At 39.4% G+C, this 15700-nt stretch overlaps 1 protein-coding gene across 2 annotated transcripts in view; it reads left to right on the top strand.

The window, feature by feature from the left end:
• LOC126354430 (histone deacetylase HDAC1) overlaps positions 1 to 15700 on the top strand; it is a 129448-nt gene that overhangs the window by 86526 nt on the left and 27222 nt on the right. For both annotated transcript variants that reach the window (XM_050004079.1, XM_050004078.1), the window contains exon 7: positions 13242 to 13300. In XM_050004079.1, coding sequence (XP_049860036.1) covers positions 13242 to 13300 — 59 coding nt within the window. The remainder of the gene's footprint in view (positions 1 to 13241; positions 13301 to 15700) is intronic.

Genomic DNA, 15700 nt, shown 5'->3' with positions numbered 1-15700 from the left:
GTATAGTTTCTCACAGTCAAAACTTATTGTTCAATGCGGTATGTCATTATCAAGCCAACAGAATAGATTTAGAAGTAGCGTCTGAAGCAGCGAAATTTTGCAAATCAGTAACTGACTAGTTGGAGACAAATTACATCAGTTTGCACCAGAAAGTGCACAAGCAGTTGAGCATCAGTAACAGATTGTTCTCTTGGTGTGAACGATAGGCAAGCAAACAGCATTCGATCTAGTTCAATTTGCATTCTCTGGTTCTTTCTCATCTTATGCTTGTTGTTCTTCTTTCACCAAACCATCAGGAGAAGTTAGCATGTTCTCTGCTTCAGCGGTCATAGCATAGGGAACATTTTTCTGCAAATTACTTTTGTTATTTCACATGAATTGGGTGATTTAGGAAATCTTTAAAACAGGATGTAATGTTGTTAAAGAAATAGAAAGCATAGATGCTTGTCAGACTCAAAGGGGCCCACAGGCCAAAATTCCAGGAGAAAGATACACACTTGGTAGAAAATTGGTGAAACATTCAAAGGTCCAGCTGGATCTGTGAAAGAAATGCTTCAGTTAGTGGAGTGTAGATACACAAGTTTTTGTATCGTTTTTTATTAAAAAGGAATACTACAAAAAATGGCCTTGATAACAAAAAATTCAAATATGTTCTAATAGTATCCTGATTAAAGTAAAATCAAAAATATGCAAAAGACCTGAGCAATCTTCTGCTTTAAATTCAACGTCATTGTAATTACACCACAGACGTATAATTCTTATTTTCTGGTGCTTTTAGTATTTTTCATGTTATAACCGAACTTCTAAAAATAATTGTATCTTATGTTATCTCGTCTCCAAAAAACCATAGCATTAGCCTATTAACAGGTCATAAATAATTATACTTTCCATTAATAAAACATAAATAACTTTCTCTTTGTTAATGGAATACTTGAGTTTATTGTATATGCCAGTGCAGACGTCAGTAACTGTCTGAGATATACCTGTTACTGAAATGGGAAATGATTATTAACTTAACTGTTTCACCTGCTGAGAACCAGGCATTTTTCGGGTTATGTTGCTTTTCAGTATTTAGCACCCGGCTTTTAAAATCATCCCTACCCCCTACCACCTACACCCTCTCCTACCCCCTTCCAATGCAACGAGAAGCTAGTGAAAACAATCAGCCAACCTATATGCAAGGTTTTGGAATAATGCTAAGGCTATTATTTCACTATCAAATTTCTTTGACAAATTTCTTTGACAAAGTTGCTTTGTCAGATATATTTGGCATAGTATACTAGAGAAGTTTTGTTAAATTTATTTGATCATATTTAGTGCGTTGCCTGTGATTTGATCAAAGAAAGTGATAGTCATCCATTAACTCCGAGTGGCTAGCATGTATAAACACACTGTAAAACCATTGTGTGCTGTGAATGTGGTGTAGAGAACCAAATTCAAAATGTAAAGGAGGTCATATTCAGAGCTTATTATGATGATTTAAATATGAAAAGACATAATCTGGGATGAAATAAAATATATTTACTTTTTCAGACTTGGAGATGGAAATCCACTTTCTTTCTTCGAAGTAAATTAGAGTAGTCTGCACTGACAGATTTGTATAGGAAACCAAAACCAGGAAAGATTCAAGTTAAGCTCATTGTCACCACTGGTGTTTATTTATCATTGAAAAGGGAATTATAGAACTGTTCTTGTCTGCCAAGGCCAGAAAATTAGCACAGGTGGTAAACTGATGATGCAGCAGTGGTAGCTGAAACTGAATATTAATTGAGTTTTGTGCTAAATGTATTGGAATACGTGCTGACTGTAGGTTAAGAAATGCAGAATAGGTATCATGGCCACCTATATTAGGAAACTAAATTTTGCAATCAGACAAGAGAAACTTGCAGGTACACGCAAGACACAGAAGTAAGAACAAAGCCAAAAGGTCTTTTTATAAGACTAAGTAGCATGTAATGTCTAAGAAAATAAAAATCGTACCTAGTTTTGAGTGTATCACAGTGAACTGAAATCGGTAACGAAATTCGCGAAATGAACTATAATCGGCATAAAGCATCAGAAAGCATCCTGTGGTTATAATTAAAGTGCAGCTACTCACGAAGTTCCAGTGTGGGCTGTAATTGTTGTATGACAGCAAAACATGGCAGATACAGTAATATGTTACTGTGGACCCGATTTATGCTGGAAAAAAGTCTGGTGCTGTGAATGCAAGGAAGACACACAGAAATGTTTCCATATGTAATGGATAAGGAAGGATGGGGGCAAAAAAGGCATAATGTTGACTTTTATGTTTAACTGTCACTTCCACAATTTGTTCAATGTGAGCACCGGACACATTGACAAGATGTTGCGTTCATCAAACAATGTTATCAACAGTTACTCGCAGCAGTTCCAGTGCAATCTGAGCAATGTTTTCCTGTATACTGTTTTTCAGATTAAGTAGAAACTAAACAGTCCCCAGTAAATTAGCTCTTTTAGATACTCACAGAACCAAAATACACATGGACTCAGATTGAGTGATCTTGCTGGCCACGCAACTGGAGAACATCTGGAGGTAACATTTTCGTGGAAGGTTGCATTAAGCAGATCTGCCACTGGAAGATTAACGTGAAATCTTGCCCCATCTTGCATGAAAACAATGCTTTCCACACGGTTGTGCTATTCCAAATCAGGACTCACATGATGTTCAAGGAGGTCTTGATAATGTGCAAATGTCACGGTACACCTAACAGCCCTCTGGGTGTATTCTCTTCAAAGAAGAACGGACTAAGATTGAATGAAGGTGCTTGTGAATTCACATCACATCAGTCACATACTGCGAGTGCAACAGATCTTCAACCAGAACAGGTGGTTCAACAGTACCCCAAATTCCACAGTTCTCTGTATTCATGGCATTCTCTAGTGTTAAATGTGCCTCACCACTCCATAGAAAATTATCCAGCCACATGCCATCAACTTCGATGTGTGTCAGAAACTGAAGAGCAGATGCAGAATGTTGCTGCAGATCATGAGGTTTCAGTTGATTTACTGTCTGGATCTTGTGTGGGTACCAGTGTAAAATAGACTGCAAAACTTCCTGTACTGTTGACCATGGAATAGACAATTCTTTTGACACTGCACCAGTAGTAGACTACCCAAGAGGTCTGAGAAGTACATTACATTTAGATCACGATTGAAATTTTATTGAAAGTTTTTGTCAGAATTTTGCATCTCCAACCAAAAAGATCAGTCGTATTATAGTCAGCAACAAAGGAAAAAGGAATTTTGCAAGATGTATTCTAGGAATCTAAATTGTAAAGAGTTAAACTCTTTGAAATACATTGGATCAGGTAATGTAAGAAAAAGTGATGATGTTCTCAATATAAGTATCATACATGTTGTCTAAGAACATATAATAAACATGAGAAATGGCAGTATGACAGTCATTTTATCAAAGAAATGTAAAGCATGAAAAAACTCGTGTAACTTAATCTTGTTCACTACTGGTAGATGTGTCAGAAAAAAGTTAAAACTGTTTTCTAACTGCATACAGACAAAAAAGTGTCCACATGAAATACAAGAAGTGTCAAGACAGTATTACGAACTGACCAAACAAAGTGGTCACCACCAGCTAGTCTTCAGGGTCAAAATGTTGTGGGCAGTCTAGATATTGTTGTTCACTGCAGCATTGCTGATATAAATTACTGTTTTTGGGAAAGTTTTGTTTTTAGTTTCTGAGTATCATCCACTCAATAGGCAATTGCATCTCACCAAGGATCTTATCATTTACCCGACTCTGCATTATTTAGCACCAGATACCTACATCTTGATCTGTACTCTACAAGCCATCTTACAGTGTGTGGCAGAGAGTGCTCTGTATAGTATCATCACTCCCCCCTTTCCTTTTACAGTTGCAAATGGTTTGTGGGAAGAACAATTGACAGTAGTAAGCCTCCATGTGTGAACAAATCTGATTTTATCTTCATGGTCGTTTAGTGATGTATACATAGGTGGAAGCAATATATGTTCAGAGACAAGAAAAGATGACGTGCAATGAAGAAATTATCCAAGTGGGACAGAAACTGGTAGATGTGATGTACATCTAAAGACAAACAAATTATTGTAATTTCATGAAAATTGGATGATTTATTCTAGAGAAATAGTTTCACAAATCGAGTAAATCAGTAACATGTTAGACCACCTCTGGCCCTTACGTAAGCAGTTAATCAGTGTGGAATTGAGTGATAAAGGTGTAGAAAGTCCCCATCCGGAATGTTAGTCAAATTCTATCCAACTGGAGCATTAGTTCATAAAAAAATGAGGGCTCTGTCCATAATACCCCAAATGTTATAAAGTGCGGAGGGATCCGGCAACCCTGTTGGTCAAGGTAGGGTTTGTCAAGCTTGAAGACGAGCAATAGAAACTCACCACATGTGGGTGGTCGTTATATTGCTGAAATGTAATCCCAGGATGGCATTACATGAAGGAAAACAAAACGGATTGTAGAATATCATTGAAATACTGCAGTGCTATAAGGGTGCCACAAACGAAAACCAAAGGGGTCCTGCTGTGTAAAGAAATGGCACTCCAGACTGTCACTCCTGGTTGTCAGGCCCTGTATTTGGCAACGGTCAGATTGGTATCCCACTGTTGTCCTCAGCATCTCCAGACATGTCTTCACTGGTCATGGGGCTCATTTATAACGGGGGAAACTCCCCAGCACACCCTCCTCCGATTTAGTGGTAAGATTGCCCAGTGGATAGCCCATCAAAAACTGAACATAGATCAAGCGTGAAAACAGGAAGAAGGAGTACTTAAATGTGAAAAAGATCCAAGAACAAGAAGTGCATTAAAGAGCAGCCAGAAACAGCAACGTCATCATGGGTAAGGTGTCATGGTATTTGACTCCCAAGTGGGCAAGCTGTTTTCATAACTCCCTTTTGTCATTATTATTATTATTATTGTTGTTGTTGTTGTTATTATTCACAACATTATGAACTGTCTGCCTGCTCATGTTCATTCTCTTTCTGTAGTCTTGTCAGTTGTCATATTATAGATTGGTTATGGAATATGAGTCATGGTAAGAATACCTTTCCGTCACAAGTAAATGTGATGAACAGTCAGAGCAGGCGATATACCACATAGGATGTCTCACAGAAATGAAAACAACAAGTAAAGAGGTGTGAACTACGTTACAACAAAAAATTCAAGAGTCAAGGCTTCCAAAACAGAAACAATTTCAAAAACATTGAAGACGTGTTTTGGCAGAGCACAGAGAATTTGAGTGATTGTGAAACTTTTGCATCAATTTGTTGCAGCATATGTGACAAACTATTATGTTTCCATAATTTCCTTGGAAGTGATGAAATTCACGCCCATACAAACACCTATTTCGGACAAGGAGGCTATCTCACTCTTTTACCAGTTGTACAAATTAAGTTCATCAGTAAGAGATTCCTCTCATATAACACATACCGTCACTAACGCCTTGTATATCACACAAGACACCGGAGGATTCAGTTGACTTGTCACCTTGTCATCAAACATTTGAGGTTTCCATTCAAAAGCTACTTCTTTTCTGCCGCTAATGGAGTTGTACAGAATCATCTTTCATTGTTGTTGTTGTTCTTGTTGTTGTTGTGGTCTTCAGTCCAGAGACGGGTTTGATGCAGCTCTCCATGCTACTCTATCTTGTGCAAGCTCCTTCAACTCCCAGGACCTACTGCAACTTACATCCTTCTGAATCTGCTTAGTGTATTCATCTCTTGGTCTCCCCCTACGATTTCTATGGACCACACTGCCCTCCAATGCTAAATTGGTGATGCCTTGATGCCTCAGAACATGTCTTACCAACTGATCCCTTCTAGTCAAGGTGTGCCACAAATTTCTCTTCTCTCTAATTCTGTTTAATACTCCCTCATTAGTTATGTGGTCAATCCATCTAATTTTCAGCATTCTTCTGTAGCACCACATTTCAAAAGCTTCCATTCTCTTCTTGTCCAAACTATTTACCGTCCATGTTTCACTTCCATACATGGCTACACTCCATACAAATACTTTCAGAAAAGACTTCCTGACACTTTAATCTATACTTAATGTTAACTAATTTCTCTTCTTTAGAAATGCTCTCCTTGCCATTGGCAGTCTACATTTTATATCCTCTCTACTTCAACCATCTTCAGTTATTTTGCTCCTCAAATAGCAAAACTCATTTACTACTTTAAGCATCTCATTTCCTAATCTAATACCCTCAGCATCACCCAATTTAATTCGACTACATTCCATTATCCTCGGTTTGCTTTTGTTGGTGTTCATCTTATATCCTCCTTTCAAGACACTGTCCATTCTGTTCATCTGCTCTTCCAGATCCTTTGCTGTATCTGATAGAACTACAATGTCATCGGCGAACCTCAAAGTTTTTATTTCTTCTCCATGGATTTTAATTCCTACTCTGAATTTTTCTTTTGTTTCCTTTACTGCTGGCTCAATATACAGATTGAATAACATCTGGGATAGGCTACACCCTGTCTCACTCCTTTCCCAACCACTGCTTCCCTTTCATGCCCCTCAACTCATATAACAGCCATCTGGTTTTTGTACAAATTATAAATAGCCTTTCACTCCCTGTATTTTACCACTGTCACATTCAGAATTTAAAAAAGGTTATTCCAGTCAACATTGTAAAAAGCATTCTCTAAGTCTACAAATGCTAGAAACGTAGGTTTGCCTTTCCTTAATCTATTTTCTAAGATAAGTCGTAGGGTCGGTATTGCCTCATGTGTTCCAACATTTCTACGGAATCCAAACTGATCTTCCCTGAGGTCGGCTTGTAGCAGTTTTTCCATTCATCTGTAAAGAATTTGTGTTAGTATTTTACAGCTGTGGCTTATTAAACTGATAGTTCAGTAATTTTCACATCTGTCAATATCTGCTTTCTTTGGGATTTGAATTATTATATTCTTCTTGAAGTCTGAGGGTATTTCGCCTGTCTCATACATCTTGCTCACCAGATGGTAGAATTTTGTCAGGGCTGTCTCTCCCAAGGCTATCAGTAGTTCTAATGGAATTTTGTATACTTATGGGACCTTGTTTCGGCTTAGGTCTTTCAGTGCTCTGTCAAACCCTTCACACAGTATCATATCTCCTATTTCATCTTCATCTACATCCTTTTTCATTTCCATAATATTGTCCTCAACTACATCGCCCTTGTATAAACCCTCCATATACTCCTTCCACCTTTCTGCTTTCCCTAGAACAGGTTTCCATCTGAGCTCTTGATATTCATACAAGTGGTTCTCTTTTCTCCAAAAGTTTCTTTAATTTTCCTGTAGACAGTATCTATTTTACCCCTAGTGAGATAAGCCTCTACATCCTTACATTTGTCCTCTAGCCATCTCTGCTTAGCCATTTTGCACTTCCTGTCGATCTCATTTTTGAGATCTTCCTATTCCTTTTTGCCTGCTTCATTTATTGCATTTTTATATTTTGTGCTTTCATCAATTAAATTCAATATTTCTTCTGTTACCTAAGGATTTCTCCTAGCCCTCGTCTTTTACCTACTTTATCCTCTGCTGCCTTCACTATTTCATCCCTCAAATCACCCATTCTTCTTCTACTGTATTTCTTTCCTCCATTCCTGTCAATCGTTCCCTAATGTTCTCTCAGAAACTCTCTACAACCTCTGGTTCTATCAGTTTATCCAGATCCCATCTCCTTAAATTCCCACCTTTTTGCAGTTTCTTCAGTTTTAATCTACAGTTCATAACCAATAGATTGTGGTCAGAGTCCACATCTGCCCATGGAAATGTCTTACAGTTTAAAACCTTGTTTCCAAATCTCTGTCTTACCATTATATAATCTGCCTGAAACCTCCGAGTATCTCCAGGCCTATTCCATGTATATAACCTTCTTTTCTGAGTCTTGAACCAAGTGTTAGCTCTGATTAAGTTATGCTCTGTGCAAAATTCTACCAGGCAGCTTCCTCTTTCATTTCGTACCCCCAGTCCATATTCACCTACTACGTTTCCTTCTCTTTCTTTTCATACTATTGAGTTCGTCACCCAAGACTATTAAATTTTCGTCTCTCTTCACTACATGACTAATTTCTTTTATCTCATCATACATTTCATCAATGTCTTCACCATCTTTGGAGCTAGTTGGCATATAAACTTGTACTAATGTGGTAGGTGTGGGCTTCATGTCTATATTGGCCACAATAATGTGTTCACTATGCTGTTTGTAGTAGCTTACCCGCACTCCTATTTTTTGATTCATTAATAAACCTACACCTGCATTAGCCCTATTTGATTTTGTATTTATAACTCTGTATTCACCTGACCAGAAGTCTTGTTCCTCCCGCTACAGAACTTCACTAATTCCCACTATATCTAACGTTAACTTGTCCATTTCCCTTTTTAAATTTTCTAACCTACCTGCCTGATTAAGGGATCTGACATTCCACGCTCCGATCCATAGAACACCAGTTTTCTTTCTCCTGATAAAGATGTCCTCCTGAGCAGTCCCTGCCCGGAGATCTGAATGGGGGACTATTTTGCCTCCGAAATACAGGGTGATTCAAAAAGAATACTACAACCTTTAAAAATGTGTGTTTAATGAAAGAAACATAATATAACCTTTTTGTTATACATCATTACAAAGAGTATTTAAAAAGTTTTTTTTTTTTTTTTTCACTCAAAAGCAAGTTCAGAGACATTCAATATGGCCCCCTCCAGACACTCGAGCAATATCAACCCGATACTCCAACTCGTTCCACACTCTCTGTAGCATATCAGGCGTAACAGTTTGGATAGCTGCTGTTATTTCTCGTTTCAAATCATCAATGGTGGCTGGGAGAGGTGGCCGAAACACCATATCCTTAACATACCCCCATAAGAAAAAATCGCAGGGGGTAAGATCAGGGCTTCTTGGAGGCCAGTGATGAAGTGCTCTGTCACAGGCTGCCTGGCGGCCGATCCAACGCCTCGTGTAGTTGACGTTCAGGTTCTCCATATAGTTGATTGTGGAATTTGCAGCTCTCTGCTAGCTCTGCGAGTCGATTTTCCTGGGCTGTGAACAAATGCTTGCTGGATGCGTGCTACCTTTTCATCATTCGTTCTCGCTGTCCAGAACTTTTCCCTTTGCACAAACACCCATTCTCTGTAAACTGTTTATACCAACGTTTAATACATCATCTATCAGGAGGTTAACACCATACTTCGTTCGAAATGCACGCTGAACAACTGTCGTCGATTCACTTCTGCCGTACTCAATAACACAAAAAGCTTTCTGTTGAGCAGTCGCCATCTTAGCATCAACTGACGTTGACGCCTAGTCAACAGTGCCTAAAGCGAACAAATGTACAACTAAATGAAACTTTATAGCTCCCTTAATTCGCCGACAGATAGTGCTTAGCTCTGCCTTTTGTCGCTGCAGAGTTTTAAATTCCTAAAGTTGTGGTATTCTTTTTGAATCACCCTGTATTTTATCCAAGAGGATGCCATCATCATTTAACCATGCAGTAAAGCTGCATGTCCTTGGGAAAAATTACGGCTGTAGTTTCCCCTTGCTTTCTGCCGTTCGCAGTACCAGCACAGAAAGACCGTTTTTGTTAGTGTTACAAGGCCAGATCAGTGAATCATCCTGACTGTTGCCCCTGCAACTACTGAGAAGGCTGCTGCCCATCTTCAAGAACCACACATTTGTCCTGCCTCTTAACAGATACCCCTCTGTTGTGGTTGCACCTACGGTACGGCTATCTGTATCGCTGAGGTGCGCAAGCCTCCCCACTAATGGCAAGTTCCATGGTTCATGGGGAGGGGGAGGGGGAGCGGGAGGGAGGGCGGCATCTTTCATTATAGGTCACTGTCTTATACCTCGCTGTTGTAAAAGGGTGTTACACAATGACACAGACACAGTTTTGAATAAAGTGGGGGAGGCAAAAAGATAGGCAGGCACGAGGGAGGTTTGAACGTGGCTCGCTTGTTTGGCAGTCCAACACTGCAATCACTTAACTACAATGCCATTTCTCTTCCTGGATGCTCTATTTTCCATTTCTTGTTCTTGGATCGTTCAGGGTTTTTTTTTTTTTTACCTGTGTTCAGTTTTGAGTGTCAATCCACTGGGCCCTCTTACCACTAAATCTGAAGGGGCTGCAATGGGGAGATTCCTTGTAAATGAGACCCATCACTGAAGACAATTGTACTCCAGTCAATGAGATTCCAGGCCAAAGACATGTCTGGAGACACCTCGGACAGCATTGGGCTATCAGCCTGACTGTCGCCCACAATATGGTCCGACAACAAGCAGTAATGTTCTTGGGTGCCACTTATTTTCATAGCAGAACCACTCTGGTTATCATCCACAGCTGTCCATACAGCACAGTAGTATGTGATGATACTCTACGCTCTGCTTTACTGACTGTGGCTAGCCATGCTGGGCTTACCTTTCAGGTCACCAGATCTATCTCCATTGCGGAACATTTGGAGTATTATGGGCAGAGCCCTCCAATCATTTCAGGATTTTTTTGGTGTAATGTGCTGATTGGGCAGAATGTGGCACAATATCCACCTGGAAGATATCCAATGACTCTGTCATTTAATGTCAAGCCAAATAACTGCTTGCATAAGGGCCAAAGGTGGACCAGTGGATTATTGAGTTATTCAATTTGCAAAACTCTTTCTCCTTACTAATTCATTCAATTTTTCTGAAATTGTAATCATTTGTTTGTCTATTGATGTGCATTTCTGTCCAATTCTAAAAATTCTGACACAGTATATCATTTTCTTTTTTAGTCTTAGAACGTATTTGGAAATGTACAACCTTGGAACTTTAACAATGAACCGCACCTTAATGCAGAGTGCCTCTCTTGCAGAGTCTGCCACTAGAGTTGCTTGCTGAATGATCATTTTCTTGTTTGGATTATTTCTACTTCTTCCATAAAACCTGCAGATCCCATAGTGATGAACAGTACTAAAGTATTGGTCGAATGAGAGTTTTTTAAGCTGCCTCCGCTGTTGACAGAATAGATACAGTTCCTGAGGAATCTTCCGATGAATCTACACTATGTGATCAAAAGTGTCCAGACACCCCCAAAAACATTCATTTTTCATATTAGGTGAATTGTGCTGCCACCTACTGCCAGGTACTCCATATAAGCAACCTAAGTAGTCATTAGACGACATGAGAGAGCAGAATGGGGCACTCCGTGGAACTCACGGACTTCGAATGTGGTCAGGTGATTGGGTGTCACTTGTGTCATACGTCTGTATGCAAGATTTCCACACTCCTAAACATCCCTAGACCCACTGTTTCCGATGTAATAGTGAAGTGGAAACACGAAGGGACACGTACAGCACAAAAGTGCACAGGCTGACCTTGTCTGTTGACTGACAAGAGACTGCCGACAGTTGAAGAGAGTTGTAATGTGTAATAAGTAGATATCTGTCCAGACCATCATATAGGAATTCTAAACTGCATCAGTATCCACTGCAATGCTATGACAGTTAGGTGGGAGGTGAGGAGACTTGGATTTCATGGTCGAGCGGCTGCAGATAAGCCACACATCTTGCCAGTAAATGTCAAACAACACCTTGCTTGGTGTAAGGGGTGTAAACATTGGACAACTGATCAGTGGAAAAACATTGTGTGGAGTGATGAATCACAGTACACAATGTGGCGATCCAGTGGCAGGGTACGGGTATGGTGAATGCCCGGTGAACGTCATCTGCCAGCATGTGCAGCACCAATGTAAAATTCAGAGGCAGTGGTGTCATGGTGTGGTTGTGTTTTTCGTGGAAGGGGCTTGCTTCCCTTGTTGTTTGGTGCGGCACTATCACGGCACAGGCCTACATCATTGTTTTAAGCACCTTTTTGCTTCCCACAATTGAAGAGCAATTCTGTAATGGCGACTGTATGTTTCAACCCGATTGAGCACCTGTTCATAATGCACGGCCTTTAGTGGGGTGGTTACACGACAATAACCATCCTGTAATGGAGTTGCCTGCACAGAGTCCTGACCTGAATCCTATAGAACACCTCTGGGATGTTTTGGAATGCCGACTTCGTGCCAGGCCTCACCGATTGATGTTAGTACCTCTCCTCAGTGCAGCACTCCATGACCAATGGACTGCTGTTCCCCAATAAACTTTCCAGCACCTGACTGGACATATGCCTTCGAGAGTGGAAGCTGTCATCAAGACTAAGGGTGGGCCAACACCATATTGAATTCCATTACCAATGGAGGGTCCCTTGAACTTGTAAGTCATTTTCAGTCAGGTATCCGAATACTTTTGATGACATAGTGTACCTGGCATCTGCCTTTCCTGTATTAGTTGTATGTGGTCATTCCACTTGAAACCACTTCGTATGCATAGTCCTAGATATTTTATGTAAGTAACACCTTCTAGCTATTGTTTCGCAATTATGTGATCATTTAATAATAGGTGTTTCCATCTAAGTATACACAATAAATTACATTTGCCTATATTGGAGAGTCAGTTGTCACACCATGCACCAAGTGTTGATCCTCTGTAGGTCTTCCTGCATTTTTCTACAATTTTCTAGCAATCCGACCTACCTGTGTGCAACAGTATCATCCATGAAAAGTCCCATATATTTCCTGTATTGTGTACTGTGTCATTTATGTATATTGTGAAAAGTTATTGGCCTGTAATACTTCCTTGGGGTACATCCAAAGTTAGTTTTACATGTGAAGACTTCTCTCTGCTGAGAGTGATGTGCTGTGTTGTGTTGCTAGAAAGTGTTCAATCGAGCCATGCAGTTGGTCTGATATTCCATACACATGTATTTTGTCCATTATGTGGCAGTGTGGAACTGTATTGAAAAGATACAGCATCTATCTGAACACCGTGTCGTAAAATTCTACACCTGATATGTACACTGTCCTTTATTGTATTGAATATTGACATTGTTCATAATAGCTCATGCTTTTGTTTGGAATTGTGGCACTAATCGGTTATGTTTTTTAAATGTATATGATGATTTGCTTCATTGAGTCTTTTCATCCATTTTCTTTTGAGAAGTGAGCACATGAGCTTTTGCTTTGTGTTAACGGGCCTTCATTTTTCTTCTTATCTTGTAAAGATACTTTATTCATTTATCAAGAACTGCTACATAGTTTGATCAGCAAATGTGTTGCTTTGAGACTTCAGATTTTTATGTTATTATCAAATATTATGTTTATAACAAGTGCAAGCAAACCAACAGTGAACAGTGATATGAGTTAATTTTATTTTTTATTTCAGGACGAGGTTATTTGAGAATTTAAGGATGTTACCACATGCTCCAGGTGTACAGGTGCAGGGTAAGCAGAAAATATATTTCAGGTTAATTTCATGGTGTAAAATGTTTCTTTTCCCCTCTCTTGTTTCGTTGTGTTAAGATTGAGAAAGCCAGTATGTGATGTGAAGAGTCAAAGGCAGACAGCTGAGATACGAGATTGACAGCTAAAGATTATCTTTATTAATCTGAGAAAAAGATACTTAAAAAGATACGTTTATTATAGAGTACTGACGACCATTCACTCACAGTAAGCAACCATTTTCTTTATTGTACTTGTAAGTCTCAATATTGTCATCATCCAAGTAGAACAACACTGACAAAATAGGGAACTTATGCTTGACTCCAGTAATATATGGGCATATATTGTTTAAAATATTGGACATACAATTTACGAATGCCTTCATTTGCAATGATGACATTAAAAAATGTGTGCACTGGAAATTTGCACTCGTAGTTTGCGGGGAGGGCTAACTTCACTCATAGTTTCCAGAGAGGTCTAACTTCGTGCTGTGTTTCGTGACCACGTGCTGTGTTTTGTGACCAGTTTCTTCTTTTTTTGTTGACTAATTAATTGCCATTTATGTAAAATTTTCCGAAAACAGGCAGATCTGCCATACATTGTAATTTTTGGACAGAAAGGCATCACACAACAGAAATTTGAGACCTATCTTCTGACTGATACATATGTGAACTGTAATTGCTAAAAAATTTCCAGTTTCAGTCAGTGTAACTCTATGTCACTTCCATAGTGTACAATAAAAGAAAGGGAATTATTATCCCCTAACTTGGGCATATAGTTTACCTTCCTGCTTTCTTCTTCTGCTTCGTTAGGACCCTTCAGGATCACATGTGGCTTGTTTTGCATGCCTTCTTTCTTCCCAATACCACTTCATTCTCTCGGCTCTTCTCTTCCTTTCTTCTTCTCTTAAGACAACTTTGATTTTGGTGTCCGGCCACTTGTATCCATTCACCGACCCTTTATAATTCTCCCTTTCCTGTACTACTGCCTGCAGATCCCTTTCTTTTATTCCTACAGCCTTCCGGTCATCTTTGTCTACCTTCACCCAGTTGTTTCCTGTATGACATGTAGCATTCTATACCTTCTTGGTCAACATCTCCTAATGTATCCTCATGATGTGCCCAACAAATTGTAACCTCCTTTTCCGTATCTTGCTCAATATGGATTCAATATTTTCATACAGTTCCTGTCGTGTTCTGTTTATCCAGATATCCCCATATTTTTTGGTGCCCCATATGTGTCTCAAAATTTTCCGCTCCTTGTTCTCTAACTGTATACAAACTCACTTGTTGAGTGTGATCGTATCTGATTCATACAGAGCAGCATTTCTTACAGTTGCTTTGTAATGTCACAATTTAGCATTCCGTGACAAGATTTTTCTTGCCATATGTTATTTTCAATGCATACCAAAGCTTCTGCAAAAGCTGTGCCCTGTCTATGCGCTACTGTTTCCCTGTATGCCACCAGTTATTTTCTCCCCCAAATAACAAAAACTGTTGATTTTCTCAACCACGTGGCCATCTATCTTCCAGTCAGATCCAGTGTTCATTGTCTTGGTCTTCTTATGTGCAGTCTTCAGTCAAACCTTTTGTGGTGTTCCGGCTAGATTTTTTAGTGCTGTATTCGCCTCTTCTTGTCTCATTTAAGAGTGCCATGTCATCTGCGAATGCCAGGCAGTCCACTGTTGCATTATGTTTGACCTTGTACCCTATTTATACACCTGCCTCACTATTTCGTCCAAAACCAGGTTAAATAAAATTGGTAACAGCCCATCCCCTTGCAGACTCCTGTTTTTATTTCGAAGCTGTCTGACAGCATAATGCGATGCCTGATCATGGCAGTAGTGTCGCTTAACGTTTCCTTTATTATTGCATGTGTGGTAGCAACCAGTCCTCTATCTTCTAGCACATCAAGCAGAGTACTTCTGTCAGCTGAATTGTGGGCCTTTCGGGAGTCCATAAACGTCACTGTTATCTTTTTTCCTTTCCTGTGTCTGTGTTCTGTTGTTCTTTTTATTTCAAATATATGTTCTGTACAGTTCTTCCTTTTTTTAAAGCCAATCTGTTACTTTCCTCTTGTTGTCCCCAGTTGTTCATCTCTGCTCAGTAAGATCCTTGGCAAAACCTTGTACCCTTTGTTTAAGAAAGAGATGCCCCTTTAGTTATCCAGTACTTTCTTGTCCCCTTTCTTGGGTAGTGGTATTGCTATGTGTGTTAAATGAAATAATCTGTCAGAAAGTATACAAAAATATTTATGGATTCACTGCATTCCTTTAAACATATATTGTACTGTCCAGTTTGTCCTGAAAATACATGATTGACCTTGGTCTTCTGCAATCCCACTCATCAGGTGTAACATCTAGATGACTAACAGTGGTGTTTGTCTCTGATGTGCCTTGATTCT

The sequence above is a fragment of the Schistocerca gregaria genome, chromosome 3 (assembly GCF_023897955.1).
Source record: "Schistocerca gregaria isolate iqSchGreg1 chromosome 3, iqSchGreg1.2, whole genome shotgun sequence".
Lineage (NCBI taxonomy): Eukaryota > Metazoa > Arthropoda > Insecta > Orthoptera > Acrididae > Schistocerca > Schistocerca gregaria.
Note: the sequence above shows the minus strand (reverse complement) of the source record. Positions and strands in the feature narration are given on the sequence as shown.